Genomic DNA, 27,148 nt, shown 5'->3' on the forward strand with positions numbered 1-27,148 from the left:
AGAAAGAAGGGAGGAGGAAACCTTTTCCTGCCAGGTTTCACTTTCCCTCTCGGACAACAGGCACTGCATGTACAGGAAGCCACATTTTATTGGACTGGAGGGGTGAGGGAAAGAGTCAATAATAAATTTGTTACAACAGTCCATTACACAAGTCTCCATCTAAACAGCTTTTAATATTCTTTCTTGCTTGGAATACTTTTATTAAAATGCAAATTCATTCAGCTAAATCTCAGCGCCCAGTAGCAAAGAGCAGAGCGCGAGTGATTGATACCAGCTCACTTTCAGCAACAGTGGCAAACGGCCACGGCACGTTTAGAATTAAAATGGATGATTAACCACAGAATGCGTGCTGCGGCAGGACCAGTTTCAAAACTCTTTCTTCACAGGAGATGGAGATCAGAAGCACAGTTTTGCAAGTGCCCAGGTCATTGACTTTGATGCAAATTCTTCCTGATGGCAGGCAGCCAGAATTTATGGCGTGACTTTTTTATCTTCTAAAAAAAAATGCACGATTCCCTCACTTCCTGTAATTTTTTTTAACGCTGTGCACGGGCCTGGTGCCTCTGATCCATGACCTGGTCAGAGTCACTGCCAATGATCCTTGTAGCCAGCTATCAGGACTCACCAGCGACCCTCTGCCCCTCACCTGCAAACGCCTCCTCCTCCGGCTCCCCGCCTCTGCTTGGTGCTGCGCTGTTCAATGCAACTTCGATTGGTGACTGGGTTCGGTGGTGGCGAATTCAAGATCTTCAGCTGTCTGATGGGAGACGCTGTACTGAGGCTCAGTCAGATACAGAGGAGCAGCAGCGATGGCTGGAGAACTGTTCAGGAAGCATCTCACGGGCACAGGGCGTGCGGAAACACGTGTGGGGGGTGTTGGCTGGGAAAGGACACGTGAATCGCTGGGACTGTGGACTGCAGCAGAAGATCACTGACTGGGAGCTACAGGTACAGCACAGGGGAGGGAGGAGAGAGGAATTTGCTCATGCTGTTTTCACAAGGCCGGAGGCTACTTTATAGGAGCTGGAGTCAGTCGATTCTGTTGTGTTTGGTGTGCGGTAGTGGCTAGAGATTTCAGAAGATGACAGGAGACAGCAGCTTCAGTTATGGCGAGATTTACTAGCTGTTGGGTGTGTGGAGAGAGAGAGAGGCAGGAATCTCAGCCAACCAGGTAGTTAGTAGCAGCATCTCCGGACACACGCCTACTTTACAAAACATAGGAAACAGATCGTTGGAAAAGGAAGGATCACGAAAGGTCGGTACAGTCACACAGCAGGGCAACAGTCCGCACGATCAGATCAGCTTCTTGATAAATACTTCCAAGTCATCTTCACTTTTAACGCCCACAAATCTGTCCACGATGTCCCCGTCCTTTACAGCGATTACAGTCGGGACCACAGTCACCTGCAAATCATTGGGCAAAACACAGCAACCTTACACGGTCATTGCGCAAGCGGAACTCTGAAAATACAACCGTGCAAACATCGAGTCTCAATGGAGCTGGTTGGTGGGGATCTGTGGCTCGGAAGCAGGTATCAACTCGGTGGGAAAATCATCGAATCATACAGCAGGGAAGGAGACCATTCGGCCCATCGTGCCTGTGCCAGCTCTTTGACAGAGCGATCCGATTAGTCCCGTCCCCCCCCCTGCCCTTTCCCATAACCCTGAACATTTTTTCCTTTTCAAGTATTATCCAATTCCCTTTTGAAGGTTACGATTGAATTCGCTTGCACCGCCCTTTCAGGCAGCGCGTTCCAGATCAGAACTGGCTGTACAATAAAATTCTCATCATCTCCCCTCCGATCCTCCTGGCACAGGAAACAGTTTCTCCTTATTTATTCTATCAAAACCCTGAGTGATTTTGAACCCTTCTATTACTACATTTCTTCACCTTCTCTGCTCAAAGGAGAACAACCCTGGTTTCTCCAGTTTCTCCACGTAACTGAAGTAAATGAAAGAGGGACAGAGGGAAGTCCGCTATCCAGTGCCGGAGATGGTCAAAGAATTATATTGCATCTCATCACATTTTCAAAATGCTTCACGTACTTAGTTTTAAGTCCAGTGTATTATGTCGGGAGACATGGCAGACATTTTGTACACAGTAAGATCCCAAACACAATGCAATCAATGACCGCACAAATCGGTTTTGGTGATGCTGGTTGGAGGAGGAATGTTGGCCAGGGTATGAGCACTCCCAGTTCTACCAATAGCACCATGGGATTTTGTACGTCCCCCTGTTTTTAATGTCTCATTCGAAGGGCAACTCCTGCGATATCGCAGCACTCTCGGTTGGGAAGGGCTGTCAGCCAATGTCTTCGGGCAAGGCATCAACCCCAAACCTTTCAACCCGCAGGAAAGAATGCTACTAACCTGAGCCAAACCGACACTGCAATTACACAGTTGCAGACTTCCAGCGTACTATTCCCAGTTGTGCTGTGTCGAGTGGCTTTCCCAGCTTGCCGCACTCCGTCCTACAGGAGGCCACAAGGAGACAGTGTCTCCAAGGATCACTCACCCTTGCGTGGCCAGGCTCCTCCCTAGAGATACAGGGGAGAGAATCGAACGTTCCAGCCTACAATTATCCACCGGCTGCAGTGTGCATCATCTACAAGATGCACTGCAGCAACTCCCCAAGGCTTCGTCAGCCCCACCCAAACCCGCGACATCTAGCCCCTAGAAGCACAAGGGCATGGGAACACCACCTCCACATTCCCCTCCAAATCACACACCATCCTGACTTGGAAATATAATGGCCATTCCTGGGTCAAAATCCTGGAAGTACCTCCCCAACAGCACTGTGGGAGCACCTTCACCTCACGGACTGCAGCGGTTCAAGAAGGCGGTTCACCACCACCTTCTCAAGGGCAATTAGGGATGGGCAATAAATGCTGGTCTTGCCAGAGGCACCCACATCCCAGGAACAAATAAAAGTCAAAATATTACATGCTGCCCCCATTAGGTCTGGGGGGGGGGGGGGGGTGGGTGGGGAGGGGATGAGAAGAAAAATAAGGTGCGTGGGTGCTGCCAACTAGAACATGCTCCGCGAACAGGAGCGCCACACAAATCGCACAGGCATAAAGCTTTCAGCTCCCATTAACCCAGTGAGCATGCTGCAATTTTTTGCTCTGGTCAGACATCCTCAACTTAATCTGAACTGTATTTTCTTAAGAGTATAAAATTTCTTCCTATGATCTGGAACGCGCTGCCTGAAAGGGCAGTGGAAGCAGATTCGATAGCAACTTTCAAAAAGCAATTGGATAAATAATTGAAAAGGGAACATTTGCAGGGCTTTGGGGAAAGGGCGGAGGAGTGGGACTAATTGGATCGCTCTTTCAGAGAGCCGGCACAGGTACGATGGGCTGAATGGCCTCCTGTGATGTATCATTCTAGTGTATACCCTTTTCACCTCTACAAGTCTTACTACTTGCGCAGTTCCTGCTGTATGGGTTTCAGGAAGTGTGCCTTGACTTTCTGCATTGCCATTTGATCAAAAGTCACAGAGACCCCTGATGTTCGTGGCCTCTCGAGAGTCGCAAACATGAACTCTGCAGGGTGGGGTAAAGCAAACCCACATCCTCCAATCGTTGACGCTGACCCTGTACTTCCAACTCCGAGGAATTCAGCTCGGGTCAAATATCCGTTCTCTCCCCTTCCAGATTAACCGTGCGTTCCATTCAGGAATGTCAGCGAGATAAATTCGACAGTTAAATTTGAAAGTTAAACAAGTTTGCATAGCTGGGTGAGTCAGTGAGCTGTGATTCAGGGCAGCCAAGTGTGAAAGGCCAGTTGCTGTTAGATAAGGTCCAATGAACACAGGGAGGACAGTTTAAGAATCCCCATACCAATAGGACATCAAATGTTCAGACATAATTTGCACAACAGGTTTCTCTCTCTGGTTCAATTGTATGTGAAATGCTAAATTGGGCTTAATTCAGATTGGAATTCCGACTTGTATGGTGCCTGGGAGTTCCCGCAATCAACTAATTGCACATACACCACGATAAGAACCGGGCCAATGTAATGCAGCAGCTGGACTTTGCGCTACACTGTGCCCAGTGGCCCAGCTCAGAATGTTTCCCTTTCACCTCCATCGCCCCTGAATATTCCCCGCATCCAGGACTGCATGATCCAACAAAACAGGGGCCGAGCGTCAGCCTCCAAATCCTTACCCTAAAGGCGAGACAGAAAGTGAAGCTTGAGTTTGCCACTCGCACTTAAAACACAATTAAGGAATTGCATGCATTCCAGGCCATCCTCCATAAACTTAAACTCATCCAAAACTCTGCTGCCCGTGTCCCAACTAAGTCCCGCTCACCCATCACCCTGTGCTCACTGACTTATAGTCATCATCATCATCATCATAGGCAGTCCCTCGGAATCGAGGAAGATTTACTTCCACTCTTAACATGAGTTCTTAGGTGGCTGAACAGTCCAATACGAGAACCACAGTCTGTCACAGGTGGGACAGATAGTGGTCGAGGGAAGGGGTGGGTGGGACAGGTTTGCCGCACGCTCCTTCCGCTGCCTGCGCTTGATTTCTGCATGCTCTCGGCAACGAGACTCGAGGTGCTCAGTGCCCTCCCGGATGCACTTCCTCCACTTAGGGCGGTCTTTGGCCAGGGACTCCCAAGTGTCAGTGGGGATGTTGCACTTTATCAGGGAGGCTTTGAGGGTGTCCTTTTAAGGTTTCCTCTGTCTTTTGACTCGTTTACCGTGAAGTAGTTCAGAGTAGAGTGCTTGCTTTGGGAGTCTCGTGTCGGGCATACAAACTATGTGGCCTGCCCAACGGAGCTGATCAAGTTTGGTCAGTGCTTCATTGCTGGGGATGTTGATCTGGTCGAGGACGCTAACGTTGGTGCGTCTGTCCTCCCAGGGGATTTGTAGGATCTTGCGGAGACATCGTCGGTGGTATTTCTCCAGCGACTTGGTGTCTCCTGTACATTATTATTACAGTATCGAGAATGACCCACTTCCACACCAAAAAGGGATGAGTTCACAGGCGTCCCAATGAGGAACCTGCTATTCCAGGTCCCGCTGACCTACATTGGCTCCCGGTCCAGCAATGCCTCGATTTTTAAATTCTCGTCCTGGTTTTCAAATCCTTCCGTAGCCTCGACCCTCCCTATCTCTAATCACCTTCAGACCCACAACCAGCAGCCCCCCCCCCCCCCCCCGCCGCCCCCAGAATCTCTGCGCTCTTCCAATTCTGGGCTCTTGTTTGTACTGACTTATACACTCAACGAGGTAACCAGGAACCAGCAGATTTATCGACTAAATCCAGGCCAGATACAGATGTCAATCTAATGAGAAACAAGTTGGTTACTGAGTGTCAACAGCTCCATTAACCTGGTGTGGGGGACCTGGGAACGACAGACTTGGGGGGGGGGGGGCGGGGAGGGGGGGCAGTATTTACCCTGCAGTGAAGCACCAATATCCAACAGTGTTCTTACACACTGCAAACAATGCTGTGTTTCCAAAAAGAGGATTCAATCCTCAAAATTTAGTTTCTGTTCTGTTGTTTAAATTTCAGGATTCATTTGGCAAGTAGGAAAATGAGGCCAAGATCAGATCAGCCATGATCTTATTGAATGGCGGAACAAGCTCAAGAGGTGAAATGGCCGGCTCCTGCTCCTAATTCTTATGTTCTTAAGTGAAGTTGGAGAAAGGTTTGACAAACGAGCCCCTTTTCCCAGCATTGAATAATTCGAATGCACGCCCATACCTTGTACTCTAAGGCGAGGTCTGTATGATCGTCTATGTCTACTTTTGCCATTACGATTTTTCCCTGTTGCTTCGCCACCATCTTCTCGAGCCTGGGACCAAGAACGCGGCATGGGGCACACCACCTGAGGTGGGGTGGAGGGGGAGAAGAACAGAGAGACAGGGTGAAGGCAGCTGCATTAATAAGGACGATATTTATTACTATAACAGCAATCCTCTCAAGAGCCCACTCATTTTTGGGGCAGTTTCCAGGAGCTGACCAGTATCTAATTAAAATGGTCATTCTTCCCACTTGGCTAGACACTCCGAGTGTCAATGGACTATTCTCCACTGATTTCTCGACAGACTCGCACGCCCCAGCGAAGGCCACTGGACAGTGACCAGAAGTTTGAATGCTGACTGATTTCTCCCCGTCCAATGCCAGAATCTGAGGCCAACAGCCCTCAGTCACCCCAGCGGAGATCAGCCTAGTGAGCAGGAGGGACTGATTCTGCGACGGTCCTCAACTACACGACTCAGTACTATAATGGGCCGTGCAATTACCCATTGAGCCCAATAACTCGCAGAAACCAGAGTATTTTAATACAGGTGCAGTCAAATTTGATCATCTTTGATTTTACCCACCTCCAGATCTTGCCCCCCCCTCTCAAGAAATAAGATTCAGCATCCAGAGTCTCTTTCCACATCACAGCGACAACAACTGGCATTTATATAGCACCTTTAGCATAAGTAAAATGTCCCAAAACACTTCACAGTAGCATTATAAAACAAAATGTGACACCGAGCCACAGGATATATTCAGGCCGAAAAGCAGTAGGTCTTAAGGAGCGTCTTAGAGGTGGAGAGGTTTAGGGAGAGAATTCCAGAGCTTAGGTCCTAGGCAATTGACGGCACGGCCATAAGTGGTTGAACAATTAAATTTGGGGATACTCAAGAGGCCAGAACTGCAGGAGCAGAGAGATCTCGAGGGTTGTGGGGCTGGAGGAGTTTACAGAGAGAGGGAGGGGCGACATGATGGAGGGATTTAAAAACCAAGGATGAGAATTTTGAGATCAAGGCGTTGCTTAACCGGGAGCCAATGTAGGTCAGCGAGCACAGGGGTGATGGGTGAGCAGGACTTGGTGCGAGTTAGGACCCGGGCCAGAGTTACGGATCACCTCTAGTTTACGTAAGGTAGAATGTGGGAGGCCTGCCAGCTGTGCATTGAAATAGTCAAGTCTAGCGGTAACAAAGGCATGGATGAGGGCTTCAGCAGATGAGCTGAGGCAGGGGCAGAGTCAAGCGATGTTACGGAAGTGGAGATAGGCAGTCTTAGTGATGGTGCGGATGTGTGGCTGGAAGGTCACCTCGGTCAATTATGACGCCATGGTTGCAAACAGTGTGGTTCAGCTTCAGACAGTTGCCAGAAAGAGGGATGGAGTCGGTGGTTAGGAAACAGAGTTTGTGGCGGGGATCCGAAGACAATGGCGTCATCACCCTCTTCTCAACGATATTTAGTTGGAGGAAATTTCTGCCCATCCAGTACTGGCTGTCGGACAAGCAGTCTGACATCTCAGGGACAGTGGAGGGGCAGAGAGAGGTGGTGGTGAGGTAGAGCTGGGTGTCATCAGCAAACATTTGGAAACTTGTGCCATGTTTTCGGATGATGTCACCAAGGGGCAGCATGTAGATGAGAAATAGGAGGGGGCCAAGGATAGATCCTTGGGGGACAGCAGAGGTAATGGTACGGGAGTAGGAAGAGAAGCCGTTGGAGGCGATTCCCTGGCTACAATTAGATAGTTAAGAATGGAATCAGGCGAGTGCAGTTCCACCCAGCTGGATGACGGTGGAGGGGCGTTGGAATACGATGCTGTGGTCAGGGCCCAGGGGCAGCACGGGCCCAGCCCATACTGCGATGTGTGCGCACTTGGCCCGTGCAGCAGAGCTGGTCTCCAATTGTCTTGGTTAATCCTTGCCACTGGACCAAGACCTAACTCTGTCAAGCCCGTGTGGTGGCTGGTGTGCAACAGCCACCACACATTAAAAAAATCCACACACAGACATCTTCCACCCTTCAATATGTAGTTCAGGACCTGGAATATTAGGTCCTTCACTGAAACACCTGTGAACTCATCCTTTTTTGGCATGGAACCAAGTCATCCTCGTTTCGAGGGACTGCCTATGATGATGATGATGGTCAAACGTGTCAAAGGTTGGAGAGGTTGAGGAGGACAAGGAGGGATAGTTTACCCTGGTCACAGTCACATAGGATGTCATTTGTGGCTTTGACAAGAGCTGTTTCGGCGCTGCGGAAACCTGATTGCAGATATTCAAACAAGGAATTACGGGAAAGCCTGGAGCGGATTTGGGAGGCGGTAACGCGGTCAAGGACTTTGGAGAGGAAAGGGAGGTTGGAGATGAGGGCGATAGTTTGCAAGGACGGAGGATCAAGGCCTGTTTTTTTTGAGAAGAGGTGTGATGACGGGGGATTTGAAGGGGAGGGGGAAAAGTACCCGAGGGGAGGGAACCATTAACAATATTAGCTAACATGGGGGCCAGGAAGCCAAGTTGGGTGGTCAGCAGGTTAGTGGGAGTAGAGGCAGGCGAACAGGAAATGGGTTTCATGGGCAAGATGAGTTCAGAGAGGGCATGAGGGGAGATCGGAGAGAAACTAGAGAAAGGTGCGAGTTCAGGGATAGGGCAGGAGGGATCCTTAGAGGAAGTTTGGCCCGGTCATCCTCCTTTCCTAGCAAAGCAAATCAAACGTCAATATCCCAGTCGGATATCCAGGCCGAAGCTTCCAGTGCAACAGTGTGGATATCTTGTATACTGCCTGCGAATTCCCTCTGAAGGCAGTGCTCAATGATGTGCTCCAGGCTCTGATTAGAAGCTCCACAGTCGCATGATGGGGAGGCTTTAATCTTCAATCTATGGAGAATGTGGCAACAACGACCGTGACCGGTTCTGAGGTGGTTGATGGTTGTCCACTATTTGCGAGGAAGGTTTGATCCTTCAGGTTGTACTCGATAAGGAATCCATTCCATATGTCGCAGCTCTTCCAAGCATTTCACCGTCGGTCATCAAGGCTGAGGGGAGATCGCTGAAGGGCTTTGGCGACAGTCCAAAATGGCCTCCTAGACTCGAGACGGGTTGGTGGGAGGTTGTTCAAGTTGGCCCGGCGAACTCAGGGAAGGGAGAGAAGTGACAGAGGCAGCTGATTGGATGGTCTCAGTCTTCGTGACAAAGGAGTTCCTGAGCTCCTCGCACTTGTTACATCAGCTAACTGCTCTGGCCACTTTCCAAACCTTGTGGCCTCACCTGTGCTTCAGGTGAGAGCATTAGCTCAGACTTAAGACTCTGCGATCTGTTTACATGCCCGAGGATTCTATTGACCTTGGCATACGATGTGGTGACGTCAACAACATTGGCCCAGATATTTCTTGCTGCACTGAGTTAACTCTTGGGAGCAATTGGACGTCCTATTTTTGGCACAAGTGTGCCTTGCCCCACCTTTCATTAAATTCCACTTTTGTTGAACCATTAAGACCATGCAGAAGGGGCAGTGGAACTGATCCCTGGGGGATCCGCAGACAATAGCAACCTTCATTTTATAACAGGAACAGAAAATACAAGGAACAGACACAAGACCATTCAACATCTGAGGAGAGGGGACAGTTAATAGTTCAAATCTCAGCTGGAGAATGGACTTGGACAAAGGCCATCTCCCGGATACATTAACTCGTCTCCATTTCCAGCACTGTTTTTATTTCTTATTTCCATTTTTCCCCATTTTATCTCTCATGTCAGCCGTGGCTCAGTAGGTAGTACTCTCGCCTCGGAGTTCGAAGGTTGTGGGTTCAAGTCCCACTCCAGAGACTCTAGCATAAAAATCTGAGCTGACACTCCAGTGCAGTGCCGAGGGCGTGCTGCACCGTCGGAGGTGCCGTCTATCGGATCAGACGTTAAACAGAGGCCCCGTCTACTCTCTCGTAAAAGATCCCACCCCACTATTTCTTAGAAAAGCAGGGGATTGCTTCTTGGTGTCTAGGCCAATATTTATCCCTCAATCAACATCACAGTAACTGGTGATTAACACATTGCTGTTTGTGGGAACTGGCTGTGTGTAAATTGGCTGCCGCGTTTCCTACATGACAACAGTGGCTACACTTCAGAAAGTACTTCATTGGCTGAAAAGCGCTTTGGGACGGCTGGTGGTCGTGAAAGGTGCGGTGAAAAATGCTATATAAATGCTTTCTACATCCCTTTTGCCTCACACAAGGTTAGTGTGCAGTGTAGCAAAAATGACAAAACAATGAAACAGAAATGCGCTGCCTGTAAGGGCGGTGGAAGCGGATTCAGGAATAACTTTCAAAAAGGAATTGGATAAATGCTTAAAGGAAATATCTGCAGGGCTCTGGGGAAAGAGCGGGGAGTGAGACTCTATCAAAGAGCTGGCACAGGCACGAAAGGCCTCCTTCGGTGCTGTATCATTCTGTGAAATGTAGAAAAACACAGCACATTTCTGGAGTGACCAACCAGGAGAGAGTAACCAGGCTGGAGTTTCTCTCTTCGCCTTCCTCCTCCTATCCACCCGTGATGCGATTGATTCATTGTGGCAGTTCAGATTCTTGCTTGGTAAGAGTTACAGAGGCGCTGCCAGCCCTTGGCACCATGCCCGATTAGCCATCCTTCATGTAGGGGTCCCGCGAAAGTGAGTGGCTATTTGAGCACAAGAGGCATCACACCGCTGAGCCCTGTGCTGTCGTCCCCCAATATCACACACCATGGGAAAAGCAAACAGGAGCTGGGGGCCTGAGGAATTCCCCTCGCAGGCAGTCCAGATACACAGAGGCCAATTGTAGTTCCCCCAATGCAGTTTGAGTAACCCTAGCCCATACCCACAATGCAGTTTGAGTATCCCAAGCCCATACCCACAATGCAGTTTGAGTAACCCTAGCCCATGGCCCCAATGCAGTTTGAGCAATCCCTAGCCCATACCCGATGCTGTTTGAGCAATCCCTAGCCCATGGCCCCAAGGCTGTTTTGTTAACTGGACAGGGTCCCAAGGTTCACACTGCAGTGGGCTTTGCCTGTATCCACTGATCTCGATCAGACTATGGTCTGCTTTCAAGTAACACTGCGCACCACGAGACCAACGTGCTCGCAATTTATAGACGTCATTCACAGAGTATCAATCTTTGATTAGCTTCTACTAAGCAACCTTTACTACAGACAGGCGGCTCTTAAAAACTGAAAGCCTTGTTTAAAACAAAACTGATCTAATTAAATTAGTTAACCTTTGAACTGCCAGACTTGGGGAAATTCCTGTCTCCTTGAACTAGGCGGTGCAGTGAATTCCAGCTCACGCACCTTGGTGATGAAGCAATTCGGTTTGTTTATTCATTCATGTGGGCATGGTTGAAAAGGCCAGCATTTATTGTCCATCCCTAATTGCCATCGAGAAGGTGGTGAGCCGCCATTTCAGAGGGCAGTTAAGAGTCAGTCACATTGCTGTGGGTCTGGAGTCATATATAGTGCAGACCGGGCAAGAAACACTTTTATAAATAGGAGCATTGGCGCAAAACAAACTGTGTGGCCGCTCCTCAAAACCCCGTCTAAATACAAAATAATGACATTGGTGCAGTACATTCTTTTTTTTTTAAATAACACATTGCGATGGGTTAGTAGTAGATTCACACATCTGTGGATGGGCTGGCCTACAGGCAGCCTTCAACAGTCGATATTTTTTATCTGCAATTGTGGTCACTGGGTGTCATCACATTGCAATGCAACATGTCCAGATAACACTACAGAAGTAAAATAGGAGAGTAAAAGAAAGGACTTGTATTTATATAGCACCCTTCTCCGCCTTAGGACGTCCCAAAGCGCTTTACAGCCAATGAAGTACTTTTGGAGTGTTGTCACTGTTGTAATGTAGGAAATGCGGCAGCTAACTTGCACAAAGCAAGCTCCCACAAGCAATGTGATAATGACCAGATAATCTGTCTTAGTGATATGGTTGAGGGATAAATATTGGCCAGGACACAGAGGATAACTCCCCTGCTCTTCTTCAAATTGAGATTCAATGATTTCATGGCTGATCTGTATCCTAACTCCATTCACCCACCTTGGCTCCATATCCCTTAACACCCTTGGCTAGCAAAATTCTCGCTCTCAGATTTAAAATGATTAACTTTACGTCCACCCGAGAGAGTAGTTGGGGCCTCGGTTTAATGTCACATCCGAAAGACTTCACCTCTGACAGTGCAGGACTCCCCGAGTACTGCACTGGAGTGTCAGCCTGGATTTTGTGCCCCATTATCTGAAGTGGGACTTGAAACATAGAAAATAGGTGCAGGAGTAGGCCATTTGGCCCTTCGAGCCTGCACCGCCATTCAATAAGATCATGGCTGATCATTCCATCAGAACCCCTTTCCTGCTTTCTCTCCAGACCCCTTGATCCCCTTAGCCGTAAGGGCCATATCTAACTCCCTCTTGAATATATCCAATGAACTGGCATCAACAACTCTCCGCGGCAGGGAATTCCACAGGTTAACAACTTTGATGAGGTTTCTCCTCATCTCAGTCCTAAATGGCCTACCCCTTATCCTAAGACTGTGTCCCCTGGTTCTGGACTTCCCCAACATCAGGAACATTCTACCGCATCTAACCTGTCCCATCTGGTCAGAATCTTCTCTCATCCTTCTAAACTCAGGTGATCCAGTCTCTTCTCATATGTCAGTCCAACCATCCCAGGAATCAGTCTGGTGAACCTTCGCTGCACTCCCTCAATAGCAAGAACGTCCTTCCTCAGATTAGGAGACCAAAACTGATCACAATATTCCAGGTGAGGCCTCACCAAGGCCTTGTACAACTGCAGTAAGACCTCCCTGCTCCTGTACTCAAATCCCCTAGCTATGAAGGCCAACATACCATTTGCCTTCTTCACCGCCTGCTGTACCTGTATGCCAACTTTCAATGACTGATGAACCATGATACCCAGGTCTCGTTGCACCTCCGCTTTTCCTAATCTGCCGCCATTCAGATAATATTCTGTTTTCGTGTCTTTGTCCCCAAAGTGGATAACCTCACATTTATACACATTATACTGCATCTGCCATGCATTTGCCCACTCACCTAACCTGTCCAAGTCACCCTGCAGCCTCTTAGCATCCCCCTCACAGCTCACACCGCCACCCAGTTTAGTGTCATCTGCAAACTTGGAGATATTACACTCAATTCCTTCATCTAAATCATTGATGTATATAATAAAGAGCTGGTGTCCCAGCACCTAGCCCTGCGGCACTCCACTAGTCACTGCCTGCCATTCTGAAAAGGACCCGACTCTGCTTCCTGTCCGCCAACCAGTTCTCTATCCACGTCAGTATATTACCCCCAATGCCATGTGCTTTGATTTTGCACACCAATCTCTTGTGTGGGACCTTGTCAAAAGCCTTTTGAAAGTTCAAATACACCACATCCACTGGTTCTCCCTTGTCCACTTTACTAGTTATATCCTCAAAACATTCCAGAAGATTTGTCAAGCATAAATCCATGCTGACTTGGACCGATCCTGTCACTGCTTTCCAAATGCGCTGCTATTTCATCCTCAATAATTGATTCCAACATTTTCCCCACTACTGATGTCAGGCTAACCGGTCTATAATTACCCGCTTTCTCTCTCCCTCCCTTTTTAAAAAGTCGTGTTACATTAGCTACCCTACAGTCCATAGGAACTGATCAAGAGTCGATAGACTGTTGGAAAATGATCACCAATTTCTAGGGCCACTATCTTAAGTACTCTGGGATGCAGATTATCGGCCCCCGGGGATTTATCGGCATTCAATCCCATCAATTTCCCCAACACAATTTCCCGCCTAATAAGGATATCCTTCAGTTCCTGCTTCTCACTGGACCCTCAGTCCCATAGTACTTCCGGAAGGTTATTTGTGTCTTCCTTCGTGAAGACAGAACCAAAGTATTTGTTCAATTGGTCTGCCATTTCATTGTTCCTCATTATAAATTCACCTGAATCCGACTGCAAGGGACCTACGTTTGTCTTCACTAATCTTTTTCTCTTCACATATCTATAGAAGTTTTTGCAGTCAGTTTTTATGTTCCCGGCAAGCTTCTTCTTGTACTCTATTTCCCCCCTCTTAATTAAACCCTTTGTCTTCCTCTGCTGAATTCTAAATTTCTCCCAGTCCTCAGGTTTGCTGCTTATTCTGGCCAATTTATATGCTTCTTCCTTGGATTTAACACTATCCTTAATTTCTCGTTAGCCACGGTTGAGCCACCTTCCCCGTTTTATTTTTACTCCAGACATGTCCAGATGGCCTGTTCAGTAGAAACAAATCATGGAGGCAGGTTTTCCGTATGCTTTCACAGCCAAGCAATTCGTGATCTTTCAAAAGAGAATATAAAAGTTTTAAAATAGTTTTTTTTTTAATTCTAAGTTAATTTTTAAGCAGAGGTTTTGACATGGAAATGCTATTATCTTTGGAAATTATTCAGAAACTGGGATGACTTTCATTTTTGCTCATTCTCAACTGGATGGTGTGGAACTAAAAGGTTTGAAGCAATTGAATGAAAGAACTTGCATTTATATAGCATTTATTTTACAGAATATCTCAAACCGCTTTATAGCCAATGAAGTACTTTTGAAGTGTAGTCACTGGAAGGAACGTGACAGCCAATTTGCACATAGCAAGATCCCACTAACATAAATGAAACAAATGACTGGATAATTTGTTTCATTGTGTTGGTTGAGGGATAAATGTTGGGCAGGATGTTGGAAGAGCTCCCATGCTCTTTTTCAAATAGTGCCACGAGATCTTTTATATCCACCCGAGAGGGCATATTGTGCCTGGGTTTAACGTCTCATCTGAAAGATGGCGCCTTGGACAGTGCATCACTGCCTCAGTACTGCACTGAAGTGTCAGACTGATTATGTGCTCAAGTCTCTGGAGTAGGACTTGAACCTTCTCACTCAGAGGCGAGAATGCTACCAACTGAGCCACAGCCAACACTCATTGTACCTTTACTTTCTATCATGCGTCTTAAACTTGTCTGACAGCTGACATCATGTGAAGAGTTGGCAACTGTGTATATCCTGTGGATCCCATTGATGATTAGCTTTTTAAAATAATTTCATTGTTAAAAGTTTTGGGGGCCGAAATTGCCCCTTTGAGCAGGGCCAGTTAGCGCCGGTGGCTGGCGGTAAGGTTTTCGCCCGGGTGCTGTGCACAGAGTGCTGCCCCCGGCCAGAAAAAAGGGGTTTGTACTGCGCCACAGCAATGACGTCACTGCCGTGCACACAAACCCCTTAACCCCGCGTGAGAAATTGCCCCGTGGGAGCAAGGTTTGCACAGGGTGATGCCACCGACAGATTCTCGGTATGAGAGGCTGCGGTGGCTGAGGAGCCCCGGCTGTCCTTAAAGGGGAGGTGCCACCGTCTTTTTTGTGTCGGCCAATTTTTCAGTTGCAGCTTTTTTCAATTAGTTATAACTGTAAAGGAAGATCCAAATTGAAGCCAAAACCCAGAGGGGGGTGTGCTACGCACTGAGCCACAGCTGACACTACTTTTACAGACCGCAGAACCGTCCCACCTCGACATGCTTTTGGAGCCAACTCACTCGGCTTGTAAGACAATTTAGCACAGTTCACATTCCACGTGAAGGGCAAATACAGCACAATAGGGAAGGTCACAGAAAGCTGTAAGTTACCTGAATATACAGCAAATGGCAGATACTGGGGCTGGGAGTTAAGGTGGCTCAGCAGACTGTGCATCAGCCTCTGGGACCTGGGTCTGAACACAACCATACCGATGGGGCAAGTCTGCCTCCTTTCTCCGCTGGCTGGAAAGGTTCTTCATGAAATGACCTTGTTCAGCACATCCCAAACCCATAATCTCTAACATGAGAAAGACAAGGGTAGCAGGCGCATGGGAACACCACCACCTCCAAGTTTCCCTCCAAGTCACACACCATCCTGACTTGGAAAATATATCACCGTTCCTTCATCGTCGCTGGGTCACAATCTTGCAACTCCCTCCCCAACTGCACTGTGGGAGCACCTTGTACCTTCACTACACGGACTGCAGCAGTTCAAGAAGGTGGCCCACCACCACCTTCTCAAGGGCAATTAGGGATGGGCAATAAATGCCGGCCTTGCCAGCGATGCCCATCCCCAAAAAAAGAATCAACCCAGTTGCGAGTAACTGCAGCCCAGTAGGAACAGTCGAGACTGCATTGCCGTTAATTGGCATTTCACTGGCAATCCCAGAGGCCATGTCAGCCGCGGTGAAAGATGGAGTTAATGCACTTTGTTGAGCTGTTCAAGAGAGCTTCAATTGGCTTCTGACTCTCAGTATGGCAGGATTACTCAAAGGTGACAGCTGAAAAATGTTCAGTTCCCCAGCACCAACATTCCATAACTCGATAAACTCTAAAATTCACAAAAGCAGCAGCCTTCAAAGGCAAGCAACAAGTACAGCAAAGGATCAGAACTTCCTTTGGTTTTCTTTAGAGTAGATTCAAACTTCCTCTGTTTATTCCACTCAAACAATGCCGCTCCATGTATTTTATATACATGAACAAAAACAGGTAGGAAACACTGAACTCTGCAAGCAAAATACTGCACTTCCTTTTTTCACTAACACTAAAACACCATGCGGAGGGAAGTTTAAAGAGCTACCACTTCCTCTGTCCTTGCTCCTGAAGGCAGCAACTCAAACCACAATACCACTCTGCAGGCACCAACACATCCCCAACACCTCAGCCAGCTGGCGATTCAACATGAACCAACCTGAATAGCAAACAGTGGCAGAATATTCCTGCTCTCTGCAAAAACTGGTTACCTAGGCCTAGAAAATTAAGCAATGGTTACCGTGCATTGCCCTAGACATTCCTGCGAGCATACCCATCACTTCCCTACGTGTCCACATTGTGTTGGTGTCAGCCAAGGCTCGGTGGCAGCACTCTCGCCTGAGTCAGCAAGTAATCAGGAAGGCAAATGGAATGTTGACCTTTATTGCAAGGGGAATGGACTATAAAGATAGTCCTGCTACAACCGTACAGGGCGTTGGTGAGGCCACACCTGGAGTACTGCATACAGTTTTGGTCTCATTTAAAAGGAGGGATATACTTGCATTGGAGGCAGTTCAGAGAAAGTTCACGAGGTTGATTCCTGAGATGAAGATGTTGTCTTATGAAGAAAGGTTGAGCAGGTTAGGCCTACCTCAGGGAGCTGTGTAAGCATTGAATAAATTTAATAGACAGTTTCTTAAACATAAGGGGACAAGGGGTTATGGGGAGTGGACGGGGAAGTGGAGCTGAGTCCATGATCAGATCAGCCATGCTCATATTGAATGGCGGAACAGGCTCGAGGAGCCGTATGGCCTACTCCTGCTCCTATTTTTTATGTTCTTATGCTCATTGGAGTTTAGAAGAATGAGAGGTGCTCTTATTGAAACGTGCAAGATTATGAGGGGGCTTGACAGGGTAGATGCAGACAAGATGTTTCCCTATGTGGGGGAATCTAGAATTAGAGGGCATAGTTTCAGAATAAGGGGTTGTCCATTTAAAACAGAGATGGAAATATTTCTTCTCTCAGAAGGTTGTGAATCTTTGGAATTCTCTGCCCCAGAGAGCTGTGGAGGCTGGGCCATTGAATATATTTAAGGTGGAGATATAGACAATTTTTGAATGATAAGGGAATCAGGGGTTATGGGGAGCGGGCAGGGAAGTGAAGTCGAGGCCAAGATCAGATCAGACATGATATTGAATGGCGGAGCAGGCTCGAGGGGCCAATTGGCCTACTCCTGCTCATATTTCTTATGTTCTTGCAAAGGGGATGGAGTATAAAAGTAGGGAAGTCTTTCTACAGTTATACAGGGTATTGGTGAGGCCACACCTGGAATACTGTGTGCGGTTTTGGTTTCCATATTTAAGAAAGGATATACTTGCTTTGGAGGCAGTTCAGAGAAGGTTCACAAAGTTGATTCCAGGGATGAGGGGATTGATTTGAGGAAAGGTCGAGTAGGTTGGGCCTCTACTCATTGGAATTCAGAAGAATGAGGGGTGATCTTATCGAAACGTATAAGATTATGAGGGGGCTTGACAAGGTGGATGCAGAGAGGATGTTTCCACTGGTGGGGGAAGACTAGAACTAGAGGGCATAATCTTAGAATAAGGGGCCGCCCATTTAAAACTGAGATGAGGAGGAATTTCTTCTCTGAGGGTTGTAAATCTGTGGAATTCGCTGCCTCAGAGAGCTGTGGAAGCTGGGTCATTGAATAAATTTAAGACGGAAATAGACAGTTTCTTAACCGAGAAGGGAATAAGGGGTTATGGGGAGCGGGCAGGGAAGTGGACCCGAGTCCATGATCGGATCAGCCATGATCGTATTAAATGCCGGAACAGGCTCGAGGGGCCATATGGCCTACTCCTGCTACTATTTCTTAGGTTATGTCCTTGTTGTTGTGGGTTCAAGTCCCACTCCAGGGACTTGAGCACATAACCCAGCACTGAGGGAGTGCTGCACTGCCGGAGGTGCCGTCTTTCGGATATAACAGATCCCAAGGCACTATTTCTAAGAAGAACAGGGGGAGTTCTCCCCGGTGTCCTGGCCAATATTTATCCCTCAACTACCAGGACAAAAACCTGATGATCTGGCCATTATCACAGTGCTGTATGTGGGAGCTTGCTGTGCGCAAATTAGCTGCCGAGTTTCCTACATTACAAAAGTGACTGCACGTCAACAAGTATTCCATTGCTTGCGAAGCACTTTGGGCCATCTGGTGGCCGTGAAAGGCACTATATAGATGCAAGTCTTCCTTTTATTGAGGGTCTGTGTATAGTCGGGTACTGAAACCACGGTGAATTCAGTGAAGGTCGGTGTGATGGTCGGCATTGCTGCGAGTTCAGTGGTGCCCTTGCGAGATCACTGCCCACTATGTTATACCCACGATGCAAGCGAGTGAGGCTGGACTTTGTGGTATCTCCCTTTCATGGATAATTTATTTCATCTGTCAGCACTGGTCACACCTATTGGCTCATCAAACTCATTTAAAATAAAAATCTGCACAAAGGGTCTCACTGCTGATGACTATTCAGCTGGGGCAGCAGCATTATGATTGCCCACTCCGCTCCGGGCGAGGGTGGCAGTGGCGGGGCAAGCTTGCCGCTCTTGATCGGCAACCCCCGCTGGGTAGTGTAGAAGGCAGAGGAGGACAGGATCAAACTCGGCTGTGATGCCCGCTGCAGTTAAATAGCGTCCACAGTAGCAGTCGCTGTCCAGGTGAGGAATGGGCACTATGATCCAGTAAGAGCTTTGGGACGTACGGTGGTCATGAAAGGTGCTACATAAATGCAAGTCTTTTTTTTCCCCCGCAGGACTGCATCTTTAGTGTTAGTAAAGTCAGGGGAGTCACGAGAGGGAGAGGTCACCGTCCCTTTAACACCGTTACACACACCTTCCTGATGAGGCCCTGCAGGGTCCCCTTCACCTCCTCTCCTAATCACCAACAGGAAGCAGGCCCTGATCTCCACTTGCCAGTTTCAGTTCGGAGTCACACGCCAGCACACCTCCGCAACCATTGCCGGTCCACCTGCCCAGCACACTGGATAGTCCCTCCGCTTGTTGATGCAACTTTTGGTCAACACGATCGCGAAGAAAATATTCCGCGGGCGAACGGATTGCAAGCCAATCGCTCTTCCTTTGAATCGAGAGACCGAGGTTAAAGACAGCGCCGAGGTTGTAAAGAGGCCAGCAGTGGAGTTGAGGAGCAGCGGCTGGAGTTTTTAAAAAAAGGTTGCACAATTGTCACGGCAAAGGGAGGCAAGGCCTTCTTCAGTGCGACGGTTCTGTCAAAGAATGAGCCAGAGTGAGAGAGGAGTCCCAAGGAGGAGCATGCAGAAGAGCTTCGTTGCAGCTTAAGAGCAAGAGGTGAGGGCCAATGATGTCGTTGTCAAAAAAAAATACTTCCATTTATGTAACACTTCACACCAACGATGTCTCCGCAAGATTCTACAAATCCCCGGGAGGACAGACGCAGTATTGAAGCACTGACCACATTGATCAGCTCTGCTGGGCAGGCCACATTGTCCGCATGCCAGACACGAGACTCCCAAAGCAAGCACTCTACTCGGAACTCCTTCACGGCAAATGAGCCAAAGGTGGGCAGAGGAAACGTTACAGGGACACCCTCAAAGCCTCCCTGATAAAGTGCAACATCCCCACTGACACCTGGGAGTCCCTGACCAAAGACCGCCCTAAGTGGAGGAAGTGCATCCGGGAGGGCGCTGAGCACCTCGAGGCTCGTCGTCGAGAGCATGCAGAAATCAAACGCAGGCAGCGGAAAGAGCGTGTGTCAAACCAGTCCCACCCACCCCTTCCCTCAATGACTATCTGTCCCACCTGTGACAGGGACTGTGGCTCTCGTATTGGACTGTTCAGCCACCTAAGAATGGACACAAGTCTTCCTCGATTCCGAGGGACTGCCTATGATGAGGACTTCATCACGGTTCAGAAACACCAAATTCAGTGTGGTGTGTGCGTCATCACCGCACTGTAATACTCTATAGTCAAACAACCTGCTGGCATACACTGGGTGTGCACGTGGAAATAGCTCAGGAAACACCCAAGGTACACGTTGCAACAAATCAGGGCATTATGGGGCATGGTAGCATAGCGATTATGTTAATGGGCGAATAATCACGCCTGCACTAATGATAAGAACATAAGAAATAAGAGCATGTGTAGGCCATCTGGCCCCTCGAGCCTGCTCCGCCATTCAATGAGATCATGGCTAAAACTCCACTTCCCTGCCCACTCCCCATAACCCTTGATTCCCTTATCGCTCAAAGATTTGTCTATCGCCATCTTAAATATATTCAATGACCCAGCCTCCACAGCTCTCTGGGGTAGAGAATTCCAAAGATTCACAACCCTCGGAGAAGAAATTCCTCCTCATCTCAGTTTTAAATGGCCGACCCCTTATTCTGAAACTATGCCCCAAAGTTCTAGATTCCCCCCACAAGGGGAAACATCCTCTCTGCGTCTACTCTGTCAAGCCCCCTCAGAGTCTTATACATTTCAATAAGATCACCTCTCATTTATTCTAAACTCCAATTAGTATAGGCCCAACCTTTCTTCATAAGACAACCCCTTCATTTCAGGTCTGAAGAGACAAGTTCAAATCCCACTACGGCAGCTGGGGAATTTAAAGTCAGTTAAATGAAATAAATCTGGGATGGAAAGCTAGTACTGGATTGTCGTAAAAACCCATCTGGTTCACCAATGTGCTTTAGAGAAGGAAATCTGCCGTCCTTACCCGGTCTGGCCTATATGTGCCTTCAGCCCCACAGCAATGTGGTTGACTCTTAACTCTTCTCTGAAATGGCCGAGAGAACCACTCAGTTGTAGCAAACCACTACAAAGAAGCATTCTAAGAATACAAACTGCAGCAGTGGAAGGCGACAGCTCAGCACCCCTGCTCGAGGGCAATTAGGGATAGGCAATAAATGCTGGCCTTGCCAGCGACGCCCATATCCCGTGAATTAATATTTTTTTTAATTCAGGAGCAGGGGGAAGGAGAAAAATGCAACAAAAACACATATGGCTGTCATTCCTTCCCCATTAAACAGCACTCCTGCACCTTTCTATGCCCCTAGGCCACAGTTCTACACCCCGATTTGGCATTCAATGCAGAAGCAGTCTCCAAACTGTGCGCTATGGAGCTGCAGTGCAGATAATCCAAGGAGGGTCGCCACAGCAGCCGGGAGGTACAGCTCGTGAGGATACGTCTCTTCCATCGAGGAGCAGGGTTCAAATTCCAGCTCAGACAGCTGCAGAGAGTTTTCTGCTTTCTCTCCCCGCAAGAGCCCAGACGAGTTCAGACACATTCTCCGAGCTACGAGCCCACAAAATAAAATGCCCAGAACTCATCACAAGCAAGCACTCGATTCAGTCTCGGCGTGGTCACTGTAATGGGCGTGGGAAATGGAAACGTTGGAATTTGCAATGAATGAATTACTTTTGAATCATTGGTGAACTACTTATGCCGGTTAACGCAGCAACCAATTTGTGCACAGGTGTAGCGGAGAGGAGCCTGTGTTTGGTAGTTGCCCAGGACTCTGCTCCTTGGAATAGTGCCATGAAAATCTGAACAGGTAGAAAATAATTCACTTTCACAGCTGGGAAATATTACATGTAGGGGCCACCTGCCCCCTAGTCCATCTCCGTGGTATCTTTCTCCTGTGGTGCCCATACCTGTCCCAACGCAATAAAAAAAACTTGCGTCTATATAGCGCCTTTCACAACCTCAGGACGTCCCAAAGCGCTTTACAGCCAACGAAGTACTTTTTGGAGTGCAGTCACTGTTGTAATGTAGGAAACGCAGCAACCAATTTGCACTCAGCAAGCTCCCACACACAGCAATGAGATCATGACCGGATAATCTGTTTTAGTGATGTTGGATGAGGGACAAGTTTTGTCCAGAGCACCGGTGAAAATTCACCTGCTCTTCTTTGAATAGTGCCATGGGATCACTTATGCCCACCTGAGAGCAGACGGGGCCTCGGATTAATGTCTCACCTGAAAGGCGGCCCCTCCGACAGCAAGGCACTCGCTCAAGACTGCTCTGGAGCGTCAGCCTGGATTTTGATTTGAACCCACAACCTTCTGGCTCAGAGGCAAGAGTGCTACTGACTGAGACCGCAACGGAGTCAAAACATCTTTTCAAAAAGGTAGCTCCACCCTGCGGGGCCATCTGTGGAGTATCCTACAGCTCCATCCCAGGTGCCATTTGTTAGCTGCAAGCTACCAACCAGCAACATCAGTGACAAGCACAAAGTCAGCCTCCTCGGCGATGATGCCCAACTCTAGCTCCTCCACCATCGTCGGGTCCAGGTCTATCACTGTCCTACCAGTTTCGCCTGACCGGTTGTCACATATCTATGGCTTCTCCGCAGAAGATTTCAAGCAAGTGAAGATGGAGCAACTTGGGCAGGAGAACGCATTCAAGGGGAAGTGAGATAAGTGCACGAGAGAGAGAAAGGAATAGGATATGTTGACAGGGTGAGATGAAGAGGCTCGTGTGGAGCATAAACACGGCATGGACCAGTTGGGCTGAGTGGCCTGTTTCTGTGCTGTACATTAAATGGAATCCGATGTAAATGGCTGCCCATCAAGCTCTGGACAAGTTGCAACTTCCTACAACTCTGGGCACCACACTTTAGGAGGGATGTGAAGGCCTTGGAGAGGATGCAGTTATGCGGAGAGGCTGGTGAAGCTGGGGTTGTTCTTCCTTAAGGTGGAGATAAGACAGATTTTTGAGCGATAAGGGAGTCGAGGGTTATGGGGAACAGGCAGGAAAGTGGAGTTGTGACTAAGATCAGATCAGCCGTGATCTTATTGAATAGCGGAGCAGGCTCGAGGAGCCAGATGGCCTACTCCTGTTCCTATTTCTTATGTTCCCTAGAGTAGAGAAGGTTATGGGGAGATGTAATAGAGGTGCTGAAAGTCATGAAGGGTTTTGATAGGGTAATGATGGGCACGATGGGCCAAATGGTCTCCCCCGGTGCTGTACGACTCCAGCAGAAAAACTGAAGCCACCCTGCACAGCTCTCGCCAGCGCCCGCCTCCGCTATCAATTCCATCCACCTCCCTGGCTCAGCCCAGCAGCACACTACCTCTGGGCCCCATTTAGTCCAAGCTGGGCTCCAACGACAAGATCCGACCTCCAGAACACCGCCCACCCACTCACTCCTCTCCCGCACCCCCTCCATCAGGCGTGTGAACCCTGGCCCATTACCCCCCCCCACCCCCCCAATCTTCCTGATAAAGTGACCAAGAGGCCAGTGGAATCACCCCGGCTGCCACTTCATCTGTGATCAGTGAACTCAGGAGAGATCAAAGATCTATTCATGGTCGGCATGACTGAGTGACTACAACATATGATGCAGCTCTGCACCATTAGGAAGCTAAACAAACTCGTTCAAGCAGGGGAAAAAAAATTACTGGCAGAAGTCAATGTGTGAGGAGTTAGGTTGAGGCTTCTCCCGATGTCTCGCCAGCTTTTTCCAGCAACTAATTGAGATATACGGAGAGGGAGGCCCCAGGATCAATGCCCACCTTGTACTGAGTTAGCCAATCTGGGGGGGGGGGGGGGGGGGGGGGGGGAGGTGGGGAGTGGAAGTGATCCAGGGTTCTCACTCCCAGTTAGCATGTACCCCTTGCTGCAAGTGTTTACATGTGGATTTAAGGATGTAACGCAAGAGCAGGACTGGACTCAGTTGTGATGCCCCCACTGTAGGGCGATCCGTTGCCACTCATACAATGGCCACTTGGGCAACCCACTGCCACTCATACAATGGCCACTTGGACAACCTACTGCCACTCAAAATGGCCACTTGGACAACCCACTGCCACTCAAAATGGGTGAGTACTCCTCGTGCCACAAAATGCACTGAAGAGAAGGCGGAAAAACCCAACAAGGAATAGAACAAAAAGTATCAACTCACGTTGCATGGAAATCCACCAAGACTGGCTTCTCGTTGTTGATGACTCGGTCAGTGAAATCCGCCTGATCCTGGACGTTGAAGATACCGCCGCTGGCGTGAGACACGCAGAACCCTCTGGCGGCAGTGGGACCCGCTCGGTGGTGGGAGGGAGGCCCGGTGCCGTGCCAGGAGAGGGAGCTCAGTCTGGGAAGGCGTGCTGAGGACCGAGACCCTACTGGGCCGGAGGACCCCCGAAGGGTCACGGACACGAACCTCCTCAGCAAAAGCCTTTGAGCCATCTGTAAAAGCAGGCCATTAGCATTAGGACGTGCAAACGATTCCAAACGTGAATGCATTAAAGCAGCAGCCTTCAACTGACATAAAACAAGACTTGCCTCACTTATAAATGTAGGAACAAGAGGACGACATTTAGCCCCTTGAACCATTCAATTAGACCATGCCTGATGTCACAGAGCAGTGGGTGCATCACACACCAGTTGGGCTAAATTGATTAATTCCTGCAACAAAGGGAGGTGCTCCATACCAACTAGTAAAGTCTCCGGATCGGTCCTGGTTTGTGCTATGTTAGCGCTCAGAGTGCACATATACCGCATGGGCACCCAGTGCCCACATGTGGAGACCAGGTGAGGAGAGGGTTGGACTTAACCGTGTATCTCCTGTGATCCAATAGTCTGTCAACAGGTTTCACACCTGAATAATGGCCATGTGGGTGAAATACTCAAGGGCACCAGGTGCAAAACAGCCTAATACTGTTCCCAGGTTTGTTTCTGGAACTGTCCCCTGGCAAAAAGACAATGTCTGCAGTTTTTTTGAATAAAAAAGGAACTGACCAGAAGCCAATTGCCTTTTAAATGGACAAGGAAGGAAAAATGACCAAGAATGTCATTCCGATCGCTCCCATTCACCGAATCAGAAAGCTTCAGGCTAGAGAGGGGAGTGACTGGGGGGTGAGGGACATTGTGAATGGAAGCAACCTGCTCAACCACGGAGCTGTGGGGAGCAGGGAGATTCGTTGAAAGTCCAGCCTGATCCGGTCCTCTCTCCATATCAAACCATTCCAGCAGGGGATCACTGAAGATCAAGAGCTGCGGTTAATTTTCCACCCAAGGACACAAGAGGCCCAGTGTAGAACATTCACTGCCTCTGCAGTGGAGATTGGCAGAATCAGCTCAGACCAGGGTCCTCTCTACCCAATATGATTTAGTACAGGGCAGGGCAATAACCAATAAGCCACGAGAGATTAAGAAACTTTTTTTTTTTTTTTTTTTTTAATGGTGCCTTAATGTCGTGTGCTGTGAATGATCAACATGCAGATTCATGTCTGTGCATTCCCCTTGTATCTGTGGAATCTCAGCTGTACTGGGGCGCAAGGAACACACTATCGGGTGGAAAGGAATAAAGCGGGGTGCTACCGTACCACTCATAGCAGCCAGCTGAACAGCAATAATGCAACACCTGGGCACACACTGACGCAGGGAGAAAGTGTGGAGGGAAGTCAGGTGCAAACAATTTTAAACACACATGGAACACAAGTGATAGGACTCCCTGACAATCGATTGAGCAGCTCTCACTCTAAACAGTCCACTTGCAGGCAACATTTCTTTTATTATTCATTCCTGGGTGGTGGGCATCGCTGACAAGGCCAGCATTTAATGGCCATCGCTAATTGCCTTCGAGAAAGTGGCAATCAGCCTTATACTTGAACCGTTGCTGTCCGTCTGGTGAAGGTATTTCCACAGTGCTATTAGGGAGGGAGTGCCAGGATTTTAACCCAGCGATATATTTCCAAGTCAGGTTGATGTGTGACTTGGGGGGAAGGGAGGGGGGGGGGGGGAGAAAGGGAGGGGGGGGGAAAGGGAGGGGGGGGGGAAAGGGAGGGGGGGGGGAAAGGGAGGGGGGGGGGAAAGGGAGGGGGGGGGAAAGGGAGGGGGGGGGGAAAGGGAGGGGGGGGGGAAAGGGAGGGGGGGGGGGGAAAGGGAGGGGGGGGGGGGAAAGGGAGGGGGGGGGGAAAGGGAGGGGGGGGGGAAAGGGAGGGGGGGGGAAAGGGAGGGGGGGGGGAAAGGGAGGGGGAGGGAAAGGGAGGGGGGGAGGGAGGGGGGGAGGGAGGGGGGGAGGGAGGGGGGGAGGGGGGGAAGGGAGGGGGGGAGGGGGGGGAAGGGAGGGGGGGGAGGGGGGGGAAGGGAGGGGGGGGGAGGGGGGGGAAGGGAGGGGGGGGGGAAGGGGGGGGAAGGGAGGGGGGGGGAAGGGGGGGGAGGGGGGGGAAGGGGGGGGAGGGGGGGGAAGGGGGGGGAGGGGGGGGGGAAGGGAGGGGGGGAAGGGGGGGGAAGGGAGGGGGGGGAAGGGAGGGGGGAAGGGAGGGGGGGGAAGGAGGGGGAAGGGAGGGGGGGAAGGGAGGGGGAGGGAGGGAGGGAGAGGGAGGGAGGGGGGAAGGGAGAGGGAGGGAGGGAGGGGGGGAAGGGAGAGGGAGGGAGGGGGGGAAGGGAGAGGGAGGGAGGGGGGGAAGGGAGAGGGAGGGAGGGGGGGAAGGGAGAGGGAGGGAGGGGGGAAGGGAGGGGGAGGGAGGGAGGGGGAGGGAGGGAGGGGGAGGGAGGGGGGAAGGGAGGGGGGGGGAAGGGAGGGGGGGGGAAGGGAGGGGAGGGAGGGAGGGAGGGGGAGGGAGGGAGGGAGGGAGGGAGGGAGGGAAGGGAGGGAGGGAGGGAGGGAGGGAGGGAGGGAGGGAGGGAGGGAGGGAGGGAGGGAGGGGAGGGGGGGAGGGGAGGGAGGGGGGAGGGAGGGGAGGGAGGGGGGGGGAGGGGGAGGGGAGGGAGGGGGGGAGGGGGGGAGGGAGGGCGGGGGGGGAGGAGGGAGGGGGGGGAAGGGAGGGAGGGGGGGAAGGGAGGGAGGGGGGGAAGGGAGGGAGGGGGGGGGAAGGGAGGGAGGGGGGG

General features: G+C 49.7%; 1 protein-coding gene across 3 annotated transcripts in view; it reads right to left on the minus strand.

The window, feature by feature from the left end:
* Nucleotides 1-70: 70 nt before the first annotated feature.
* The window catches only part of txn2 (thioredoxin 2), a 27,857-nt gene continuing 779 nt past the window's right edge, over nucleotides 71-27,148 (minus strand). For all 3 annotated transcript variants that reach the window (XM_070861579.1, XM_070861581.1, XM_070861580.1), the window contains exons 2-4: nucleotides 24,225-24,502; nucleotides 5,723-5,846; nucleotides 71-1,404 (exon numbers count right to left, since the gene is read on the minus strand). In XM_070861579.1, the coding sequence (XP_070717680.1) occupies nucleotides 1,294-1,404; nucleotides 5,723-5,846; nucleotides 24,225-24,502 (513 nt within the window). In that variant the 3' untranslated portion in view covers nucleotides 71-1,293. The remainder of the gene's footprint in view (nucleotides 1,405-5,722; nucleotides 5,847-24,224; nucleotides 24,503-27,148) is intronic.

This window comes from Pristiophorus japonicus, chromosome 19 (assembly GCF_044704955.1).
Source record: "Pristiophorus japonicus isolate sPriJap1 chromosome 19, sPriJap1.hap1, whole genome shotgun sequence".
Lineage (NCBI taxonomy): Eukaryota > Metazoa > Chordata > Chondrichthyes > Pristiophoridae > Pristiophorus > Pristiophorus japonicus.